Source organism: Manduca sexta, chromosome 26 (assembly GCF_014839805.1).
Source record: "Manduca sexta isolate Smith_Timp_Sample1 chromosome 26, JHU_Msex_v1.0, whole genome shotgun sequence".
NCBI lineage: Eukaryota > Metazoa > Arthropoda > Insecta > Lepidoptera > Sphingidae > Manduca > Manduca sexta.
In genome coordinates this window covers 17,149,632-17,171,935 of record NC_051140.1, presented here as the reverse complement: position 1 = coordinate 17,171,935, position 22,304 = coordinate 17,149,632, and the positions used below count along the sequence as shown (strand labels likewise).

Below are 22,304 nucleotides of genomic sequence, written 5' to 3'. Positions count from 1 at the left end.
TTCCAAAATTAAAAGTAATCATCTAATCGTTTATCGTTCGAGGAATTAATTCTATAGCGAATAAATATTCAATAAACTACATATCCCAATCGACACATTATCATGAAGATTATAAAACACAACATGTTTCGAGTAAGGTAGCCATAGCCATTAGGTTGGTTAGATATAAGTCATCATTTACGTAGTCGATACGGACGATAAAAATATCACAAGCTTGGTAAAATATCGACGTATCACGGAAGCATGGCAACGAATATTTTTAAATACATTAAACAAAACAAAAAATTTACCATATCTTATCTATACTATTATATAAAGCTGAAGAGTTTGTTTGTTTGTTTGTTTGTTTGTTTGAACGCGCTAATCTCAGGAACTACCGGTCCAAACTGAAAAATTCTTTTTGCGTTGGATAGCCCTTTGTTCGTGGAGTGCTATAGGCTATATATCATCACGCTATACCCAAAAGGAGCGGAGCAGTAATGGCTAATCTCAGGAACTACCGGTCCAAACTGAAAAATTCTTTTTGCGTTGGATAGCCCTTTGTTCGTGGAGTGCTATAGGCTATATATCATCACGCTATACCCAATAGGAGCGGAGCAGTAATGGCTAATCTCAGGAACTACCGATTTGAACTGAAAAAATATTTTTGCGTTGGATAGCCCTTTGTTCGTGGAGTGATATAGGCTATATATCATCACGCTATACCCAATAGGAGCGGAGCAGTAATGGCTAATCTCAGGAACTACCGGTCCAAACTGAAAAATTCTTTTTGCGTTGGATAGCCCTTTGTTCGTGGAGTGCTATAGGCTATATATCATCACGCTATACCCAAAAGGAGCGGAGCAGTAATGGCTAATCTCAGGAATTACCGGTCCAAACTGAAAAATTCTTTTTGCGTTGGATAGCCCTTTGTTCGTGGAGTGCTATAGGCTATATATTATTACGCTATACCCAATAGGAGCGTAGCAGTAATGGCTAATCTCAGGAACTACCGATTCGAACTGAAAAATTCTTTTTGTGTTGTATAGTCCTTTGTTTATGGAGTGCTCAAAGTTATATATCATCACGCTATGACCAATAGGAGCGGAGCAGTAATGGCTAATCTCAGGAACTACCGGTTTGAACTGAAAAAATCTTTTTGTGTTGGATAGCCCTTTATTCCTGGAGTGCTATACGCTATATATCATCACGCTATGAACATTAGGAGCGGAGCAGTAATGAAACATGTTGCAAAAACGGGGAAAATTATTAGTTTTGAGAGCTTCCGTAGCCTGCGCTGCGTAAACGATTAAAGTTATGCAACAATGATGTATGACGGGATTGTTCCACTTAAAAAGTTCTAAAAAATATATTATAAAACAAAGTCCCCCGCTGCATCTGTCTGCCTGAACGTGTTAAACTCTAAAACTACCCAACGTATTAAGATGAAATTTAGAACGGAGACAGTTTGAGACCCTGGGAAGAACATAGGCTCCCGGGAAACTACTACTTTTATAACGGAAAACTTTATAACGCGGGCGGAGCCGCGGGCAAAAGCTAGTACATTATAAATAGAAAGCATGCGATATAAACATTGAACAATGGATGCAAGAAGATAAATTCGTCGTAACTATAACATCAATCGACCGAAATGACCTAAGGCCTTATAAGAAAGTTAATAAACAATTCTCACCCCTCAACTAGCGTTGTTTGTTGTATGAGCCACAGATCGCACATAGACCTTGAGATCAGCGATATTGCGATCAATATCATGAAACCACTCTCCTTGGTCCAGAAGCCAGGCATCATTATTTTCCATAGCGCATTCAGCTCCGCCAGGAACCTGGCGTCTACCTGGGCTCTTGGTGATTTTTGCCCTCTCTCCTTTATCATATACTGTATCTGTTCTTCAGGTGATAGCCGGCCAGGTTTTGTGCTTTTCGGTGTTCTGGAAATAAAAGAATTACAACATTGTATGGTATTCTGGTCGGTAATAGGCTACTCTAACTCTATGAGCAACTTGGTGGCCTTAGAGGAGAAGGAGAATGGGGCAACCGCCTAGACCTTCCTGCTATACAAGAGGCTTCGCATTTCGCGCGGTCTCACAGGGGGGCTTATGTATAAAGTAAAGGAATTTTATAGAGGTAATTTAATTTCTAAGGTGGTAATTGATAATATACCTAAATCACCAAGGATTTTAATTTGAAGTCTGTGCCATACTATATTTAGGTATCATAATTAACAAGACAAGGAATGCAGTATGTATATGTAGGGCCAAAGTTCAAGTGTGATAGACTACATGTATGGCTGTGCACACTTTGGAAACATTACTGAAATATAATCACCTAAAGAGAATTTGCAGTTGGTTGAAGTATTGTTATCAAGTGTGTTTACACTTTCTGAAATCATTAATTTCAATTTTAAATGAGTTATATGTTATTTTGCTGAAATATTAAACACAAATCTATATAAATAATAAACCGTGGGAATAGAAAACAAAGAAATAAACATGCTATTTCTATAAAATCATTTACAATTAAATATTTAAGATTTTGACTTAAGCAAAAAAGCTACAATTGGCAAGTATAACAATTTTTTTTAATATTTTCAGACTGGGAAAACCATTTTTTTATCATGCCAAAGTTAGATTCTCTGAGGATCAAGAACAGCAACAACAATTTTTTTGAGGAGGCGTAACAAATTTTTTTTTTACTTAATGTCATAGTTAGATTCTCTGTATAAATAAACCTGCTGTGGTGATTGAGAGGGCAGTAAGTCAAAGGCAGCCAATATTTTGATTATAGATTTTGAATGTATGTTACAACAAACTTTCTTCCTATCTAGGTCTCATACAACTAAGTAAATTATAACTCCATTTTCTTTTTTGATAAACAGCAAGTAAAATAAAAAAATAAACTAGTTAATTGTGTAATAGAGCAGGACTGCCTCTTCTGACTTACCGCCTTTTCGATTACCCCACAGAAATGCAATTGACATAATGAAAACATACAACTTGAAAGCTAAATAAAGACATATTCATTATTTTCTGTCCATCTCAAATTTAGAAATTAAGTTTCTTATGACATTACATACAAATTGAGCTAAATCACTGAGTTATGTCATTGTTGAAGAAATATGAACGCAACCTCCTTGTTGTGTAATTTATTGTGACTGCATTTACTTCTAAAAACAAAATACTGTACATTCTGTCTTCTTTCACGTTTCAACTCATGTATTTTTCCTAATAAAAACTAACTCCGTTTATATAGAATAATTTATTATTTTATCAATTGTTATTGTACTCATTAAATAGATAATATGTTTAAAATTATAAATAGAACAAGTTGAATCCAAGGGCATAAAATAGTATCAATATCAAAATCTAAGTTATGAGGAATTTAGTCCATAACAACATTTTATGTTTGGCAACTCTTGACTAAATCTAAAACTTTGGGACATCTCAGATATAATGAATTGTAAAAGTGATTGTTTTGAGATTATTATCACATTAAAACAAATTTAAATTCATTGAATTGTGTATGGGGAGAAGAAGTAGGTTAGGAAAGAGGCGGGACGAGGCCTTCCACAATTTCTGCTGGTGGAGATGGCACTAAAGTTACTTAATCATAAAACCCTACATGTAAAATATTTAATATATTGTCACTCTAATGTCTAAATATTACATTTTGATTATTATTTTTATGGAATTTGAATAAATAAAGTATTATTAACATGACAAAACATTAACACATCTTAGCTAATTGGCATCATGTTTGGTCATATTTTATTTAATTTTACCAAACAGCCAAATCAAGGGGCTGATCAAAATTATAAACCATTTAAAACGTAATCCCATTTTTAATTACATAAGAATTATTCATAATTGCATTTGGTAACAGCATTATAGGTATCACATAAATTTACAATATAAACCAAAAATTTTGTTTTTGCATCAACTAAATATTAATTAGACGAACATCCACGAGATAAAAAGTTTAAAACAAGTCATGATAATGTACAAACGTGTTTTATAATTATAATATTAAATTCTAATGTGCCACTATCATCAAAATCGTACCGCTACCAAAATGGTATTTGCCTAAACTTTATGATTGCGAAAACACCATTAAATCAACAATCAATGAACGGAAAATTCTTTATAGTCCACTCACCTTGACTTTATTGAGTTCCTGATGAGCCAAGCACTTAGGGCCGCAGAAGCAGCTAACGCAATTTTAACATCTGTCCTTCCTGTTAATTTACTTAAACTCGGAGCCATTTTTGATTATTTAAATATATTAATTCATCTGGATTCGAACACAAACTTTCAACACAACATGCACCACACTGTTACTTCACAGAATTTAACAAAATAGTATTTCAAGCGATTGCAGATTGCTATTCGCGCATTTAATTAGATAGAGAAGTGAATATACATAATGTTCGTGTGATTATCGATGGATATCGATTGATTTCAAACGCCGGAATCGATACCTACATATAATTGTCTTGCTCACTATTATGAGGTTGTATATTCTATTTTTTGCACAAATTGAAATAAATGTAATACATATGTAATTCTTTTTTTCGAGTAAAAATACAATAATCCCAAACAAACAAATTAAGAGCAAAGCAAGACTTAGTGTCTTTTTTAATTTATATCAATATGAGTATTATGTTTCTCTTTTTTCTGACATAAATAAAATGAGAACTTTGCTAAAGTGAGCCAACGAATAGTCAAATATTTCGGTAATACATTATACTATAAAAAGCTGTTTAACACCCAAAAATAAGAGTAAAGGAAAATAAATACGTAACCTTTTGCCAACTATATGGGGTAATTTTATAATGGCAATATAACCAGTCCAGTGTAAATAGGCAGTAAAGGCCTTTTAGGGGCGGCAGTTTTCAGAAGACGCTCACTCGATTTAATTAATTATTCATTTATCTAATTTTAGTGCCTTCCATATTACAAACAAATGGAAAATTATTAATTGTTTTAGTAACCTACATACATACAAACATAAACCTACCTACATGGGACGGCGGAAATGAAGTGGTCTACAGTCATACAAAATAAAAATCCCGCACTGAATCTAATTATAATACTTAATTCATTAACATTCGGTCTCTTAACATTTTCTTAACCCCTAAACTGCACACAAGTATTCTTACAATTCAATAGCTCAATATTTAATTTTAAAAATTTTCAAGAAATTGAATACTTAACAATAAAAAAATACATATTTATAAGATTATGACGAAATATGTACACATCGATCGCTAATGTTTCCATTAGAAATTACAGTATCGACCTTGCACCACCCTATTTTGACGCTGACTGTAGCTGTCAAAGTTCAACGTGACGTTTAATATTCCTCTTTCTTGCCTTCAATAAGGCAAAGGACATGTCTACATGTACATTTTTTAATTATCTTTTTATTATTTAAATATTGAATTACAAAATACGCTCGTTTTTAATAAAGTAAATCTCCAGACAAACATTTTACATACTAATTGTAAAGTAAACTGTTCAACGGTGCGGGCAGCCGCTAGAATCTTACTTGCGCCGCTGCCCACGCTGCCACTTGTGGCCGAGCAATAAATTTGTTCGTTATGTACATCCGGTTTCCAACGAGCAGGAATTATTATGTCAACTGGCTAAGCAATAACATTTAACATCATTCGACACTCTATCTGGACTCCACTCTATTTATTATGTACACGGGTGCATTGGGGTCATTTTGCCATGGCCCGGGCCCGGGGCCGTATAATGTATAACATTGTTGTACAATGTACAATACATACCTACCTCATTCCTCATTCATACATACTTATATTGTTATTTTTATTGGCGTTTTCGTTTAGGAAGAATAAATGCACCCTACGAATATATTCAGCTTATTTTGAGTTTGGGTGTCGTGAATGCGCTCTTTTACGTAGGGATATACAGAGAGTAGAGACACAGTAATTCAAGTTCAGCTGCAAGATCTGCATCACAATAAATATAAATATGCAGGTACCTACATACAGAGGCGCAACTTGTTCTCCTTTCTTCGCTGTATATATTTCGTCCCATGATATGGCAGGGCGATTCGTATTACATGCACTTCATATAAGTATTCTATTTTTTAATAATTCAGTGTAATTATATTATTATCATATTATTATAGTCACCAATGAAGACTGTAGCTGGGTTTTTAAACGATAAATACCCAGGACGAGCAAATAGATTGAAATAATAACGTAAAAAAAATATCAACTACAAATTTATTCAAAAATTATGAAAAAAAAAAATATGTTACAGTCTACTTTAATTGTAAATATCCATATATTAAAGTGTTGCATACTTAACGTTGAAAGGGATAAAACGGTAAAACATGCTGCACGTGTAATATGTAAATAATAATATGTTTCACACCATAATTTGTAACCCTGTTTGTAGCAGAATAAATTAATTTGATTCGATTTAAAAACCTGTCGACTGATTCAACAACAAATCGGAAAAGTTTGGAGAGTTAGTGAGACTAGAGTATAGAACTTATATCACACGACTCAGCAGCCCCGGATCTAAGGGGCCCGGGGCCCATGCTCCGGGCGGCGAATTCAAAGGGCGGCAAATCCAAACTTGGCAGACGAATACATAGCTCATCATTAACGCAACTTTGACTACTGAGACATCCAGTACATTTCAGGGGCGGCTGCGGTCGCAGACTAGACACTTCAACGTCAGAGGAAACCCGCAGCCGTCCTTAATGCGCCGAAGAGGGCCACCGCGGAGTTTTAGCTGGTAGGCCGTGCATAGGTTAAGTTGTATATAGGGTTAGGGACTCGGCCCGGCGGTCGCCCGAAGGTCATCATCAAATCCGGGCGGCTCAACGACGGGCCGTAAGGCACGGTTACCCCAGCATAACCGCTCAGTCACCCCCCACGAAGGTTGGGCGGTAGTAATAAGGGACTTTCTCCGCGAAACCAAAAAAAAAAAAAAAAAAGTACATTCAATACTAAAATTATTTCCCGCTTGGCACGAAATGATGATGGTGATGACAAAAGTAAAAATATAGATGAGTGAGGGCGGCATTTTCCAAATTTTGCCTCGCCTCGAAAAAAATCAAGATCCGGGGCAGCGACTCAGTAGAATCGCGGCATAAATAAGTATTATCTCCGATAGATTGAATATCTTTTGTGATTTCAATTTTGTATAAAGTAAGTATATTTTTGTTACGTGTAATTGTTTATATCTAGTACATATTATGCGGATTTAATTTGAGTGATGGGTATTATAAAACTGCTGAGTTCATTTTAGTGTTTCTATTGGTTGTTAAACGAAGGGTTGCGGGCTTAGTCCGCCTACACACTAGAAAATATTTGAAGGGGGCAGAATACTATTTTATTTTAAAGTTTTAAGTATTGTGGGATCGAAAGATCTTTATGCCCATAAGACAAGACTTGTATTTTAGTAGGGGTTATGTGTGTGTTGAGTGTATGTATTTATTAAGGTAATTGTGAAATAAAATTCATGGTTTTAATTGCCTTAATTTCTATATTTCTTAAGTGGAGTAACCTACAAATTTATAATCTATTACAAATTGTTAACTTAGATTAGCTTAAATACTAATGTCTTAGATAAAATGCTCGCTATTACTTATGTACTCATTAGAAATCTACTTACAGGTCTTATAGATAACTTATAATTACCTATATTAAACTTAAGCGGCTGATACTGATACAAATAAGTCACTCAAACCCTAATTTCCAATACATCATGCGGACGGGGACGACCTCAGTTTTTATCGGAAACATAACTTCTTCCTCGCTAATTTGCAAGGCGAAGAAGAAATTATGTTAAATGAACACACATTAATCTCGTCACGGCATGGTGTACCGTAGGCCCGCGACGCCGCGACGACTACAAGGCTGATGTCAAGCATTGTTGTCACGCGGCGTCTCTCTATGTCTCTCTCATAATCCAAGACGCCTTGGTATAGAAACATCTGTTTCTTGTTTCTATACCAAGGGTCTTGGCGACTTTCGTCAGCTGTTAACGACCCGTGTCTCCATACCCGAGAGAGACGCAGGCTCCTGGCGCTCATCCCTTTTATAGCAGATTTGCAAATCAATACCGGCATCGAACGTTCTAGAAGCTTTTTAAATTAACCAATAAGATTCGATTTAGTCGGGATTTTCCACAACGGTCTAGCCAATGAAAACATTTCCCTAGTTGTGGCGAATCTGCCGACCAATCGTAATAAACCCTAGACTAGACTGAGAGAGAATATGTGGAATAGAGGCTGTCTCAGTGTAATTTACGTTGCCTATAGTACGTATACGTTGTAATTTTCATGTTTGTTTTGTTTCGTTTCCTTTTGCAAAGTGTATGATGTTGTACTTTCTTCTTATTATCGAATGAGCGCTTGTGCAAGGTTAATTAAACTGTTTGACTCAGGCAGTTCATGGATTCTAATCCATAAAAAGATTTCGGTGTTAATCAATCACGTAGGTATGTACCTACCGAAGTGCCGACATAATCATTATGATATTAAAAGATCAGTCATTAAAAGCTTTTATAAAAAATATTTCAAGACGAAACTAAAGAACGAGACGAATAAATATTTATTTATAAATTGAACAATTTCCAATAAATTACGGGATCAGGTACAGTGTAATCCCAGCTCCAGTGCGGTTCCACAATATTACTTCTCACGACGCGGGGATCGAATCCTAAACCTCATCATTCACAGGAATTAAGTTTATTAAAAACGATAATAGCGCACGGAAATTCGGCATGATCAGTCTACGTAAGAGAAAAATAAAATATTAAAAAATAATATTATTTTTACAGGTTTATAAATTGAGATATTTTTAAAGAAGCAAAACCAATTTTAAGAATGTCAGAGTTTATACAAACTTTATTATATGACTTGCACGTTCTGATAAATGGGTAATTATGTGATATTATTAATAATAGTTAATATGCTGAACAACTGTTCAGCCCGCAATAAGTACTTTACATATTCGAATATCTATGAGATTTGATGGTTGTTAAACTTAAAATCCCACAACTACAAGACGACGACAAGCTAATCGAAGGAAGTCTTTTTCCATTTTTGCTCGAGTATAATATGGCTTCATTTCTTAGCCAGTATTTACTGCTGTATGATGGACATAATTTTTGTTTGTTTGTTTAAATTATGTGTCTTAATGGTTTCGTAAATAGTTGCTGGTTCCTCGCGGCTGTAGGCACAGCAAGTCGATGCTTTAGCGCCATACTAATATTAGAGCCAATGTATAGGGTCAAATCGATTTATCCTATATCACTTTTCTATTTCCGAGAATAGTTAGAGGTGTAGCAGACTAGAAACCACTTTTTAACAACTCTTCAACAGTTTAAGTTTTGTAAAATACCGAATACAAAATTTTACTCCAAAAATCTTGTTTTACAAAATTTTGATGAGCGATAGGGACTTCTAAAACATATTAGAAGAGAAAGGGAAGATAACCGAATTGCTGGGTTTCCCGTTAATATTTCGAAAATAAAAATTTAAGAAGTTTCCTAACTGATAAGTAATATATCTAAGTCACTAGGTTAGCCGCTTTTCAATCAGGTGCAAAATCTATCTCTGCTTTTCACCTGACACTTATTACCTTTCTTACGGTATAAAATACTTACGGTTTTTATAACATCCACCAATTATTAAGTGGCTTAGCTCATTTTCGATCTCTACCGTCATGATTCCATATTTTCTAAAGAAACATGGATGCATTGTCGGCTTGGGAAAAGCAAATTGTTTCGGTCTTTGGAAATTTCTCTACCGATATGCAACGCAACCTGTGCAACAGAAATATTACCCGTCGAACCGGTTCATTCATCCTGTAGACCAGTGGTTCTCAAACTTTTTAAATGACGGAACCCTTTTGGGAAGCAAAATACTTGATGGAACCCTACAATAAAACAATTGTTTTTATAAGTGTATTTTTTATTAATCAGCATAATAAAAGTACAATGTAACAGTTACTAATTATTATTGAGAGAGGTGTTTTGATTTTTTTTTCTAAATTCTTGCGGAACCCCGACAAAGGTATCACGGAACCCTAGGGTTCCGCGGAACATACTTAGAGTATAGCTGCTGTAGACAATAAGCCCCTATCATTACTCTTTTGTCTTTATTATGCTTGTAATCATTCTTGTAATCTATTTATTTTACTCTCCGTTCAGTACCTTTTACGACAAAAATATATCTAGGTTATAACAAGCTCCCGGCAGTCTGGATGCACTCGCTCCATCCCCGAACACATAAATCAATATTGCCATGGTTACCGACATTTAATAATCGGCAGGCGCGTCCCTTCTAGATAGGGTGCCTAGATTTGATTTTACTGCCGGGGTCTAGTAAGAGAGAGTCTAGATATGTATATACATATCTAGATATAGCATACACGAATTAATCTTAGTCAGAAGGACAGGACAAACAAATAATAAAACAGAATTTTCTATGTAGGTATTCAAAATACTTATGTCTCAGCGTGAGCTTCGTGGAGTGCCGTGCAGTATTTTGTAATTCAAAGTTCTGTATGGTATTGCTACTATTTATTGTAGGGGCATGGTAGTATCGGTGTTCACATGGATTAAAAAATTGATAATCTTTCTAAATATCTGTCAAAAGTAGACATTAATCTATATACGCGAACGGAAATCGATGAATAAACACTTCCTATACCAACATTTTCCTCTACGGATGTAAGTCAATGGCTATGGAAACGTTTCGCAGCTGGCGTCGCGACCCACCGTGCAAAGGTCACGGAAAAGGCGGAATCGATAGCGTCTCGGAAAGCCGAACTGCGGTAGGTCAGGATTCTGGAAGCATTGCCGATAAAATCTGCGTAAAATCTATGGATGCTAACAAATATGGTTTGTTAGATTTCGATCGATAAAATGAATTCGTTGGATAAAAGTTACCGATAATACAGCAATAAAGTAGCATCCAGTTAGTGAAATAAGTAATTTTCAAAATCATAACTATAGTTTCTGAAATTACTTCTACATCCATACTTACAAAATCCACGCTTTTTACAAACCTGTGGGAACAGTAGAACATAGGACATGTTAGTGAGCCTGGTGAGTATTTTATTTGACTTAAACAGCAATCGTGTTTCACTGATGTGACGCAGCAAGGATTCAATCAGTTTTAGTTAACACGTAACCAGACGTCAAACACATCCGCATAAGCGCCATGACTCCCTTTTAAAAAGTTGCAATAGCACACATAATATATTTTTCTTTCGTTTTAATCTGCATGACAGCACATTCTTACCCTTAGATCACTTACGTCCCATAATATCCACCGGTTTTGCAGAATATCGTAGACTTGACCGCCTCGTCGAAACAATCTATGTCTGTGGTTTTGTAATTTACATGGAATTTTAGTCTAGGAGGACACAAAACCTCTAGTAGTTTTGAGTTATTACTCATGACTTCTATTATAGGTGTATAATGTCTTTCATGGTCTGTTAACTCTGACAAAACGCTATTTAACTAATGATAGTCTTACAGCGTGTATTAGTATGTTAGTGTAGAGTAAGAATTATAAGTCTGTTGGTAATATGAGGATAGCTCTCTCTGTACAATGTACATCTCTTTCTCAAACGTTACTAACCAGTGCTAAATTAATCACTCTTTTATCACTTATCAATTCCTTTATTTTCAAAGTCAATGATAAAACAGTGCTTAAGTAAATCACTGATTAAACATTAGTAAAGTCCATGTATGTGTCTGTTGTGTTCTCATGTAAGTGTAGGGAATTATAAATAAAACATTAATTTTAATTTCGATACTATTTATTTAGACAGGTTACCATTCAATGTTGACCTCGGGCCACAGGCGGCCGGAGACTAAGTCTAAAAAACGACAAGTGGAAACAATGTCCTTCCACAAACCAAAGTAATACCTTGCGTAGGTATATACACTAATATCAACAGTTTAGTCGTTCTTTCTGCAGGTACGTGGGAATCCTGGTGTACGCAGCGGTCGATCTAGGTATTTCTCCGGTCTTCGGTCTGTATTCTACAGTTTAAGTAATCTATGTATCTTCTTTAAATACATATTCCTGCGTGCAAACATTAAAAATAGTAACTTACTTATTCTTAACTTATAATACCTTAACTCTAACTTATTAACTGGGAAGTAAGAAGCTTAAGAACCAAGGCAAGGACCACCGTGTTGATATTCAGGACGAATGTCAACACGGTAGGTGCATTGGTCCCTGAGCCTCTTGGTAGAGCGTTATCTGCTCATATCGACTGCTGTTCGTCGTCCCATCTTCCCGAATGAGCGGAATAACTGGGCTCCTGCCTTTTATACCCGAGACCTACAAATGCATCGAATGTTCTAGACCCCGTCCTCCATACAAGTTACATGCGCAAGTATTGATTTTCCAACAGCTGTAACCAATCAGAACGATTGCCTAGAAATTTTCCAAGAACTCGGGAAACGCGACCAATAGAATCATTTCCACAGACTTGATATATATAGTATAAATTTTGCCCATACTGGGGAAATTCGACCAATGCGTTTCTACAGGCCAGACAGAGAAAGATAGTGTGCAATTGAAATGCAAGATAGAATTTTCCGGATGGGTCACTGTGACTATATATGTAGGTACTATAAGTTTGTATCGATTGATGAGGAAAGTGCAACAGATTGCTGACGAGCCTCAGATTCTATTATAAGGCAGTTACTTGTTTTTATTGTTTTGGATTGGTGATGTTATTATTTGCATAAATTAAATTAATGGTAGCATAACAAAACATCTTACAATTACTTCTTTAGTCTAGTGGTGCTGGGCTGTGAAACCGAATAACAGTTTTCAATTCCTATCAATTTGTGAGGCGTTTGTTTGTCTTCGGGAATAAAAACATGAGTATCCTGATAATTAAAATAAAGATATGGCTACAAGCTACCCCTATCATTTTGTATACAAATAAATAATAAACGGAGGAAGTGGATCCCTTAACCCTCATAAAGTTTTTAATATTAATATTTAATACCGTTACCGTACTTTGGATCAGCTTTGACCCAGTAATAATATTAATGGTAACCGACAAAGACAACAAATAGTATTAACGCCATCCTTAATTTTAATTTCAAAACAATATGGTATTACACTGTATCCATTACCTGAGGCAAATTATTTAAAATTTTATAATACCCAGTCATATATGGTCGCTGCCAGTCATGACACTTGTAACAATGTCTTTTGAATTGAACACATAGACGGCACACTGCAAAAATTGTTGTACCGCGTTGTTGCGGTAGTTGTACCGCGTACGCAATACATTTTTGCCACCAAGACAATCATGTTTACTTTAATATTTTCACTTTATGCTAGTTGTATTTTCTGCTTACTCTTCTATTGCTAAAATATTAGAGGCTATCAGGATTTACAAGTATTCGGTTCTGTAATAATAAGCTCTGAATCTGAATGCACCTCTGGCTTTATGTTGGAACTAACTTCTAATTTTACATTAATTTTATCGGAGGCTACTAAATTATAAAGGGACAAAAAAAGGTAATCTGACCTTGCTTTAGGTATGCATATTAACTAAAAACTAGATATTCTCTCATTTTACACACACACACACATCACGCTTTAATCCCCGAAGGGGTATGCAGAGGCGCAACCAGGGCACCCACTTTTCGCCAAGTGCGTTCCGTCCCATGATGTGGTAGGGGGCGAGCCCATCTCCATATCGGGCGCAAGTTCCAGACTCCGGGCTTATACTGAGCAGAAAAACCCAAATATCACTTTACCCGACCCGGGATTCGAACCCAGGACATCAGAGCGCCGCGCATACAGTACAACTACCCCACCAAGGCAGTCTTCTCTTATTTTATTGATTGCAACAATTACTATTATTATTACAACAAACCACGGCAGCTGTTGCACTAGGCCGTAAGCCCGTACCGCAACGACCAAAAAAAAATAACAAGAATATATATTTATAATTTGGAAATAAAATTTAAAAGAATATTCATAATTATACATTTTTTATTCGGTAAAAAATCCGATGCTCATTCCAATACTATCTTTGTAAATAAATAGAAGCTTGACTAAGTAAGTGCAACAGCTACTTTTTAGTCTATTATAATTGGTGAACCCATAATGCATTACATTCCTTGTATAACTAATTTGTAGGAAATCTACAGACACCTTGAAAACAGCTCCGTGAGCTTTCGACAGTTTTATTAGAGTAGATTTTATGGACCCGTCCTATGTTAATAAGCTTTATAAACTAAAGTAAGATAGTTTTGTGTGCAGAATTACGTAAAAATTTCTTCAGATAAATAGATCTCCTTAGTTATCCGGATAAGGAAGGTATATATTTTGAAATAGAGGTTTTTATTAAGAAGGATGCATGAGTGTTTAGTCGTGTTAGCATATATATAAGGGCAATTGCAGACGGATTGGGAATAAATTTGATAGGATTTACAGGAATGGATAACAAGATCAAGGGTATTTGGGATCTTGAAGCGCTCGTTTTGTGGAAACATAATTTGGTTTTGCTATTATTTATTGTTAATAAGCTTCCATTCGGTCATGCAAATAATGCCGCCAACCTGAGTTCTGCTTCGATAAACACTGCTTTCCTTGAAGTTACTTTATTTAAATTAAAACCAAAGGATATACTTATCGTATAATGCGTGGGTGTGCATTGCAAACAATAAGTATGATCCCTGCACTAATTCTCTTCTAAAATGAGGAGACTAAATATCACAATAAAACATCATTTAATAAGTTGTGTACGTTGCGTACGGGGTAGATTGTTCTAATCTGAATATTCATTGTTTGATATATGTTTATCCAATAACTACCGATACTCTGGCGAGGAGTATAGCGGACTACCGACGTAGGTCGCAGGTTCGATTACACCCTCTAGCCACACATTTTTGTCTTTGAAAGTTACCTGTATATTCATTGTTAAGTATCATACGTTTTTAAATGGAAATGAATGGACCAAGGAATTATAATGTAGGGAATATTAATGTGGTTGTCTGAATCCTTTTATAAGTAGAGAAGGTTCGTGCGCCCCAAGGGGGCAGTATATAATGATAAAAATAATAATATCAGCCCTGTATTATATACTTGCCCACTGCTGAGCACGGGCCTCCTCTACTACTGAGAGGGATTAGGCCTTAGTCCACCACGCTGGCCTAGTGCGGATTGGTAGACTTCACACACCTTCGAAATTCCTATGGAGAACTTCTCAGATGTGCAGGTTTACTCACGATGTTTTCCTTCACCGTTAAAGCGAACGATAAATTCACAAAGAATACACACATGATTTTTTTTTAGAAAAGTCAGAGGTGTGTGTCCTTGGGATTTGAACCTGCGGACATTCGTCTCGGCAGTCCGTTCCACACCCAACTAGGCTATCGCCGCTATATAGCCAGTATATAGGTAATAAGGGGAAAGATGTTGAATATTATGGGTAAAATTGACAAAATATTTATCTTAACTACAGTTTAAAGCAGGTAATAAAATAGCATTTCGTGTTTTGATATCTTTTATTTTTTCAATACGAGGACGGAATTAAATAAAAGATCATTTCTATATTATTTTATATTTACACTTAGAATTATCTATTACAAGCTAAGTACTTATGCTAACGAACTAAGAACATATTTTTTAAATCTAACTTACAACCTAGGAGAATATGCATTCAATTGCCTATCAGATAAACATTAGTAATAACTTACACTTACTTATAACTACACACATTATTTAATATTTTGACTAAATTTGCTATTACTTTAATTATAATTATTGTTAAGTCTTTTAATAGTAACTGTCTGTGACAAAAATCATTAAGATTTACTTATTTTCTACTCAATTTCCCTAATTAAAGCATTTTAAGAATGAAAAAATGACGGGATATAATGATTAGATGCGACGCCCGTCGTATTCTGGTATACCTGCAAAAAAACAACTTAGTGTTAAGTTTTATACAACAAAGTTCCTCGCCGCTTGATCTGTCTGTCCGAACACTAAATTCAAAACAACGGCTTTCGATGACAGTTGGTATGGAAATAATTTGAAACTGATGGATGATGGATGGATGTAGAGTACTTTTATCCTGTCAAAAAATTTACACGCGCGCGAAGAGGCGAGTAAAACTAGTCAGAATATCATTTCACAATGCAACACAAATAATAGTAATAAAATATAGGTACCTTATATAACATCTACAGTACTAGAAATTGCCGGTGTTCTGTACGTTTCCCGTTAGATGTTTGAGTGGATTAATGACGTCGGTGTAGTCATCATAACTGGTCCTCACAAAGGTGTTCATGTGGTATTTGACGGTGGGTGTACAAGTCCCGTGGTGTCAGATCCGGTAGTGACAGCGACTCAAAGCGCGGTGTGATGTGCTCCGCTGCTCTGGAGTGCTTCGCCGCCCTCACGCATTTCGATCTGCTGTCGCCTGCTTCAGACAGCACATGAGCCGCGGATCATGGCGGCAGAAGCACCATCGCGCTGTCTTGAGGCATGAGCCAGGGTGCCCGTGCAAGCTAAAGTGCCCATTGCTGGTGGGAGCACTTTAACTCACACGGGCACTCCAAGCTACAACCTTCCCAAAAGAGACCGATACCAGCCCCGCATCAGTTTAAATATCGAAATCAAAATCAATAAATCCCGACCACTTTTCCTGGTCTGCCAATAGACAACGGCCAGGTGTCAAATCTCCTAATAACCACCAATCAGAAACGTTGCATAGTCGGAAGATGAGAAAACTGTGCAATTTTGACCAATGGGCGCGCTGGAAAATGCACTGAGACAGGAAACACATTACACGGGAGAGAACGATACGGGAATACAAGCTTTATATGCATATAGAATATCACAATAATTTTGCACATACGTATATGACGAAGTAATTATGTTACAATATGAGTACTTATTTTTAGAAATTCATCTTAATTTTTATTAATTTTAGTATAGGTATTTATGACTCAATTAATTATGATAATTTTTTGACCATCATCATTATAAAATTGTTTATATTATTTATAACCATCGACTTATAAAAATCAACAGATTATGTTTTTCGACATACCCTAAAATCGATTTATGTGATTTTTTTTATACGGAAATTGACCTCTATGCACCTTATGATATGTGGAGTAGGGTCCAAATAGAGTATTGACTACCTAGAGAATAGATATATATCCTTCACTAATCGACAATTATAGCGGCCTCTGAAACCGCATCCCGAACCGCAACGTACTTTTGTGGGTCACTGTGGCGCGTTTTATAGTTTATGTACGATGTTCGCTATCCGGGAGTATACAAGTAATCTAACATTAGCAAATATTTATGAAAAACTCAGAAAATTTAAATAAAGGTGTTTTTCGGATTTTACATTTTTATTTAGGTATATTATAATTTTACTTCCGCCGTTTCGAAGCACTCCTCCTCTCGTGCCCATGAAGGCTACAAAGTCTTTCTTTCTACTGTTTAAATGTTTTCTACTTCATAATAATATTTTTTTATAAGACATAACACAACTATATACCCCACCTACTGAATCTATGTAAATTTTCGACCATGTAAAGTTGCAAAGTAATAATGGTGAGGGCTTGTTTCATAATTTCTGAATACATTTTAACCGACTTCAAAAAAGGAGGAGATTCTCAATTCGACTGTATGTTTTTTTTCTTATCACATAAATGTCTAAGCAGAAGAAATAAAAAAGTCCCACATTAATTTAAAAATGGTAATAAAGTAAGCACTATCTACAGTAGCTGTTTAATACGATAACTGTCAAATAAAATTTACTTGGAACTTGTAAAATAGACCCTAAATATAAGATACTAACTGTTCCGCACAATAGGTCTTTTGAATTAAATTGTTAATTGTTACATGACTTAGTTTGTAAGAAACTACTGTTTCATGCTTAAATAAAATAAAATATAAAAAATAACAATACATAATGTACTAAATAAATAGTAATTAAATATGCCGGGTACAAAGTGTATGATAATAGGGGTCTTAAAAAGAATAAACAAATTAATAAAAATTAGTCAGACGGGCTCAGTGGCTTAGTTGTATTACAACTACCACTCCGAAGTCTCAGGTTCGAATCCCGGGTTGGACACAATCATAATATAGGTCTGTCTTGCTCAGTAACAGTCCGTAAACTGGCATTAGTAGGATATGGCTATAGTTTCGCCCCCTACCATATTAGGGTACGGAGAACGTACACGTGGCATAAAATGGAAGCACTAATATGTAATATTCAGTATTCTGTGACACTAATATCCCTGCCTGTCTTTTCGGGGATATACGGCATAAGTGTATGAGTATGTCAAAATTTAACACACTGAAACATTCAAGATTCTTGACGAGTCCTTTAATACGATCGGAAATCGAACCTACACTGTGTGAAGCAATACCATTCTTTATATTTATGCAAAATCTATATCGAGAGAATAAACCCTAAAGATCAAATCTCTGTATTGTTAATTATATTGCGTCTTAAAGTTATTAAAAAACGTAGAAATTTTTACATTTTAAAATTTTCTGCTAAAATTTTAAAATCACAACAGCGTTTAAGGGGTTAAGATATTGGACTGTGGAATATTAGTTTTATAGGAATGCGAAGACTGTTCCGATCAACTATCAAATTATACAATCTACATTTTATTTTAATGTGATGTAAATGAAATTGTACAACCACGGCCAATTCGACTCTCGACAATTGAAATTTGGGAAAATTGTTGAGGCAAACACGAAACGCACGAAAAACAGTAATAATTATATTCGAATCTCCGATAGATAGTTTAACTTCACGGGTGGGGTATTTTATAATTTAACGCATGTTTACGCGAATGTCTAACATTTAAATAAAACTAAGTTACGAACTTTATCGCAGTTTTTTATGTTATAATTTTCTACCGACGTTTTGAATACTTTGCAACCTTTATAGTCACGCGGGGGACTGAGTTGTTGGTCATCTGAAAAGTCACAGGTACAATATCTACGTACAATTTATACAATTGTAAAATAGACTGATAAAGTATTTCAACTGTTTGTTGTCTCCAGTAAGGTATTTACACCTTCTGTTGAAGATCAAAACAGTGTCGATTCCCTACATTTCGATATAACCGTATCGAAAAATTTAATAAATGTATTTAAATACGTATAAATATTTCTATAGGTAATGAATGTGACGAAAATTTACATGATTGTACGACAACTTAATATCATTATAATATTTATTTTATGTTTGTAAACGAGATAGGTTTTCTAGTTCCAGTCACGAAGGACTACTGATTTTTAATACGTTGGTATTCTTAGGCGTATCTTGCAGTTTATCTCCAATAATGGATCAATAATGTTTAAGTTGAGATTGTAAAGTGTGTGTATAGAAATGATGAATAAAACCACACTATAGGCTATAAAGCACAACGCCTGATATTTAATATGTATAACACGTCTTGTAACATGTTATGCTATACATTGTATATTATTTGCTACTCTTAAATATCAAGGCGCTTGAGTTAACTATTTTAATAGCATTTTGTCAAACTTTATTACTATTAGTTGGTTATAAGGTATGTAACTAATTTTTTAGGAAAAGCATAAAAATCATACGTTAGTATACAAAAAAGAATACATTTTACTTGTGGAGTGTAAATAATGGGTATATTATTTAAATAAAAAGATAGGATTTCATATTAAATGCATTTATTTTTCTTAACAGTCACAATCATCAGTTGGAATTGGAATGTAATAACCTAAAATAAGTTAACTTAACATAGACATTATTTACAGAGCTAATAACTACTATTTACAGTCTATTCGAGTAAAATATGGACTAGTTGTTGTGCGGTGTGTTCACTATTCAGTCAACCTCCTCGACGGTGGGTCCTGTGCCGTACTGCTGTCGCTGCTGCTGTTGTTGTTGTTGTCGGTTGCCATCAGCGGCGGCTCCGTGCAGCTTGCTCATGATGGGCGAGCAAGCTTGCTGCAGCTCACGCAGCTTGTGCTCGTACTCATCTCGCTCGGCCAGCGCGTTGTTGTCAAGCCAGCGCAATGCGTCCTCGCAGGCGGAGCGCGCCGTCGCCTTGTCTTGCTCGGCGAGCCGCTCACCTGCCTCGTCCAGCGCCTGCCTCACGTTGAACGCGTATGTCTCGAGCTGGTTGCGCGCCTCCACGCGTCGCCTCTGTCGCTCGTCTTCCTCCTTGTACCGCTCTGCTTCCTCCACCATGCGGTCGATCTCGGCGCGTGACAGCCGCCCTTTGTCGTTCTTGATTACGATGTTCTGCGAGCGACCGGAGCTGTTCTCCTTTGCGGTCACGTTTAGGATGCCGTTCGCGTCCATGTCGAAAGTGACGTCGATCTTAGGCACGCCACGTGGTGCCGGCGGAATGCCGGTCAGGTCGAACCGGCCCAGCAGGTTGTTATCCTTGGTCATAGCACGCTCGCCCTCGTACACCTGCACGGTCACCGCTGGCTGGTTGTCCGCGTATGTGGTGAATGTTTGCGTCTGCTTGCACGGGATCTTGGCGTTGCGCTCGATAATCTTGGTCATGACTCCACCGGCGGTCTCGATACCGAGCGATAGAGGCGCTACGTCCACCAACAGCACATCCTGGATCTTAGAATGCTGTTCACCACTGAGGATGGCGGCTTGTACTGCGGCGCCGTACGCGACTGCCTCGTCTGGGTTGATCGATAAGTTGAGCTGTTTGCCACAGAAGAAGTCCCTCACCATACTCTGGATCTTGGGAATGCGCGTGGAGCCGCCGACGAGTACTACATCGTGGATAGAGCTCTTATCTAACTTGGCATCCCTGAGCGCCTGCTCTACTGGCGCGAGCGTGCCGCGGAACAGGTCCGCGTTGAGCTCTTCGAAGCGCGCGCGTGACACTCGCGTGTAGAAGTCGATGCCCTCGTGCAGCGCGTCGATCTCAATGCTAGCCTCGGTGCTGGAGGAAAGTGTACGCTTGGCTCGCTCAGCAGCGGTGCGCAGGCGCCGAAGTGCGCGCGCGTTACCGCGAATGTCCTTACGATACTTGCGACGGAACTCATCGGCGAGGTGGTTTACTAGCCGGTTGTCGAAGTCTTCACCGCCGAGATGAGTGTCACCTGCCGTCGCCTTTACTTCGAACAGTGAGCCCTCGTCGATGGTCAGGACGGAAACGTCGAAGGTACCGCCGCCCAAGTCGAAGATGAGCACGTTGCGTTCGCCCTTCAGGTTCTTGTCGAGTCCGTACGCGAGCGCCGCCGCGGTGGGTTCGTTGATGATTCGCAGCACATTCAGTCCGGCGATGGCGCCCGCGTCCTTGGTCGCTTGCCGCTGTGAGTCGTTGAAGTACGCCGGTACCGTGATCACTGCGTCACGCACCGCACAGCCCAGGTACGCCTCCGCGGTCTGCTTCATCTTCGTCAGCACCATGCTGCTGATCTCCTCGGGTGCGAACCGCTTCGTCTCGCCCTTGTACTCCACTTGGATCTTGGGCTTGCCGCAATCGTTCACAACCTTGAAGGGCCAGTGCTGCATATCTTGCTGGATCTTGGAGTCGTCGAATTTGCGCCCGATCAGTCTCTTAGCGTCGAACACTGTATTGTTGGGGTTCATCGCCACCTGGTTCTTGGCCGCATCGCCGATGAGCCGCTCCGTGTCCGTGAAAGCGACGTATGATGGTGTGGTCCTGTTGCCCTGGTCGTTGGCGATGATCTCCACGTTGCCATGTTGCCACACTCCCACACACGAGTACGTCGTTCCTAGATCGATTCCTATAGCTGGCATTTTTACTTCTGTGATTCTTTAATACACTCTCAATACAAAGTATTCAATAGTCGCTTCGATATAATGCTTCGCTTGCTTGGTGTTTCCACCGAATGTCTTCTTGTTTTCGCTTGTTTCAAGTTTCAAATACTGATGCTTTGCCGCGCTTCGCAGCCCTTTATATACGCCCGGAGCGTCAACCAATAACTGTCTCGAACTTTCTCGAAACAGCACGCGTTACCAATCAAATGAGTCCAGAAACAGAGTTCTAGAAAAATCAGACCAATCACATTCGTTTTGTGATAGAAGGTTCTCGAAGCTTAACATTTTCAACCAATAGCTGTAGAGAACTACTTTAGAAAGAGATGAACTAACACGTAAGATAAGAATGGAGATAATACTTCAGGGTTGCAAGAGTATGAAAATTTTACGGATATCATTTTTTTATAAAAAAAGTATTTTCTAGTAATTAAATATATTTGATTTATTATTTTTTTGACGTAAAAAAATATTGATAACAATAATACACGATA

General features: G+C 37.2%; 2 protein-coding genes across 2 annotated transcripts in view; both read right to left on the bottom strand.

Moving 5' to 3' along the window:
- Positions 1-4,439, bottom strand: part of LOC115451274 (ATP-binding cassette sub-family D member 3) — a 29,881-nt gene extending 25,442 nt beyond the window's left edge. Inside the window, exons 1-2 of the mRNA XM_037443492.1 lie at positions 4,152-4,439; positions 1,673-1,927 (exon numbers count right to left, since the gene is read on the bottom strand). Of these exons, the coding sequence (XP_037299389.1) occupies positions 1,673-1,927; positions 4,152-4,258 (362 nt within the window). The 5' untranslated portion in view covers positions 4,259-4,439. The remainder of the gene's footprint in view (positions 1-1,672; positions 1,928-4,151) is intronic.
- Positions 4,440-19,850: 15,411 nt separating this feature from the next.
- Positions 19,851-21,906, bottom strand: LOC115451277 (heat shock protein 68-like). Its single transcript, XM_030179533.2, has one exon. It carries the CDS (start codon positions 21,790-21,792, stop codon positions 19,882-19,884), a length of 1,911 nt encoding a protein of 636 aa, XP_030035393.1. The 5' UTR covers positions 21,793-21,906; the 3' UTR covers positions 19,851-19,881.
- Between the last annotated feature and the right edge of the window lie 398 nt (positions 21,907-22,304).

Bases quoted from the DNA above. Each gene is read 5' to 3' on its own strand.
- LOC115451277 (XM_030179533.2), bottom strand. From the start codon at position 21,792: ATGCCAGCTATAGGAATCGATCTAGGAACGACGTACTCGTGTGTGGGA.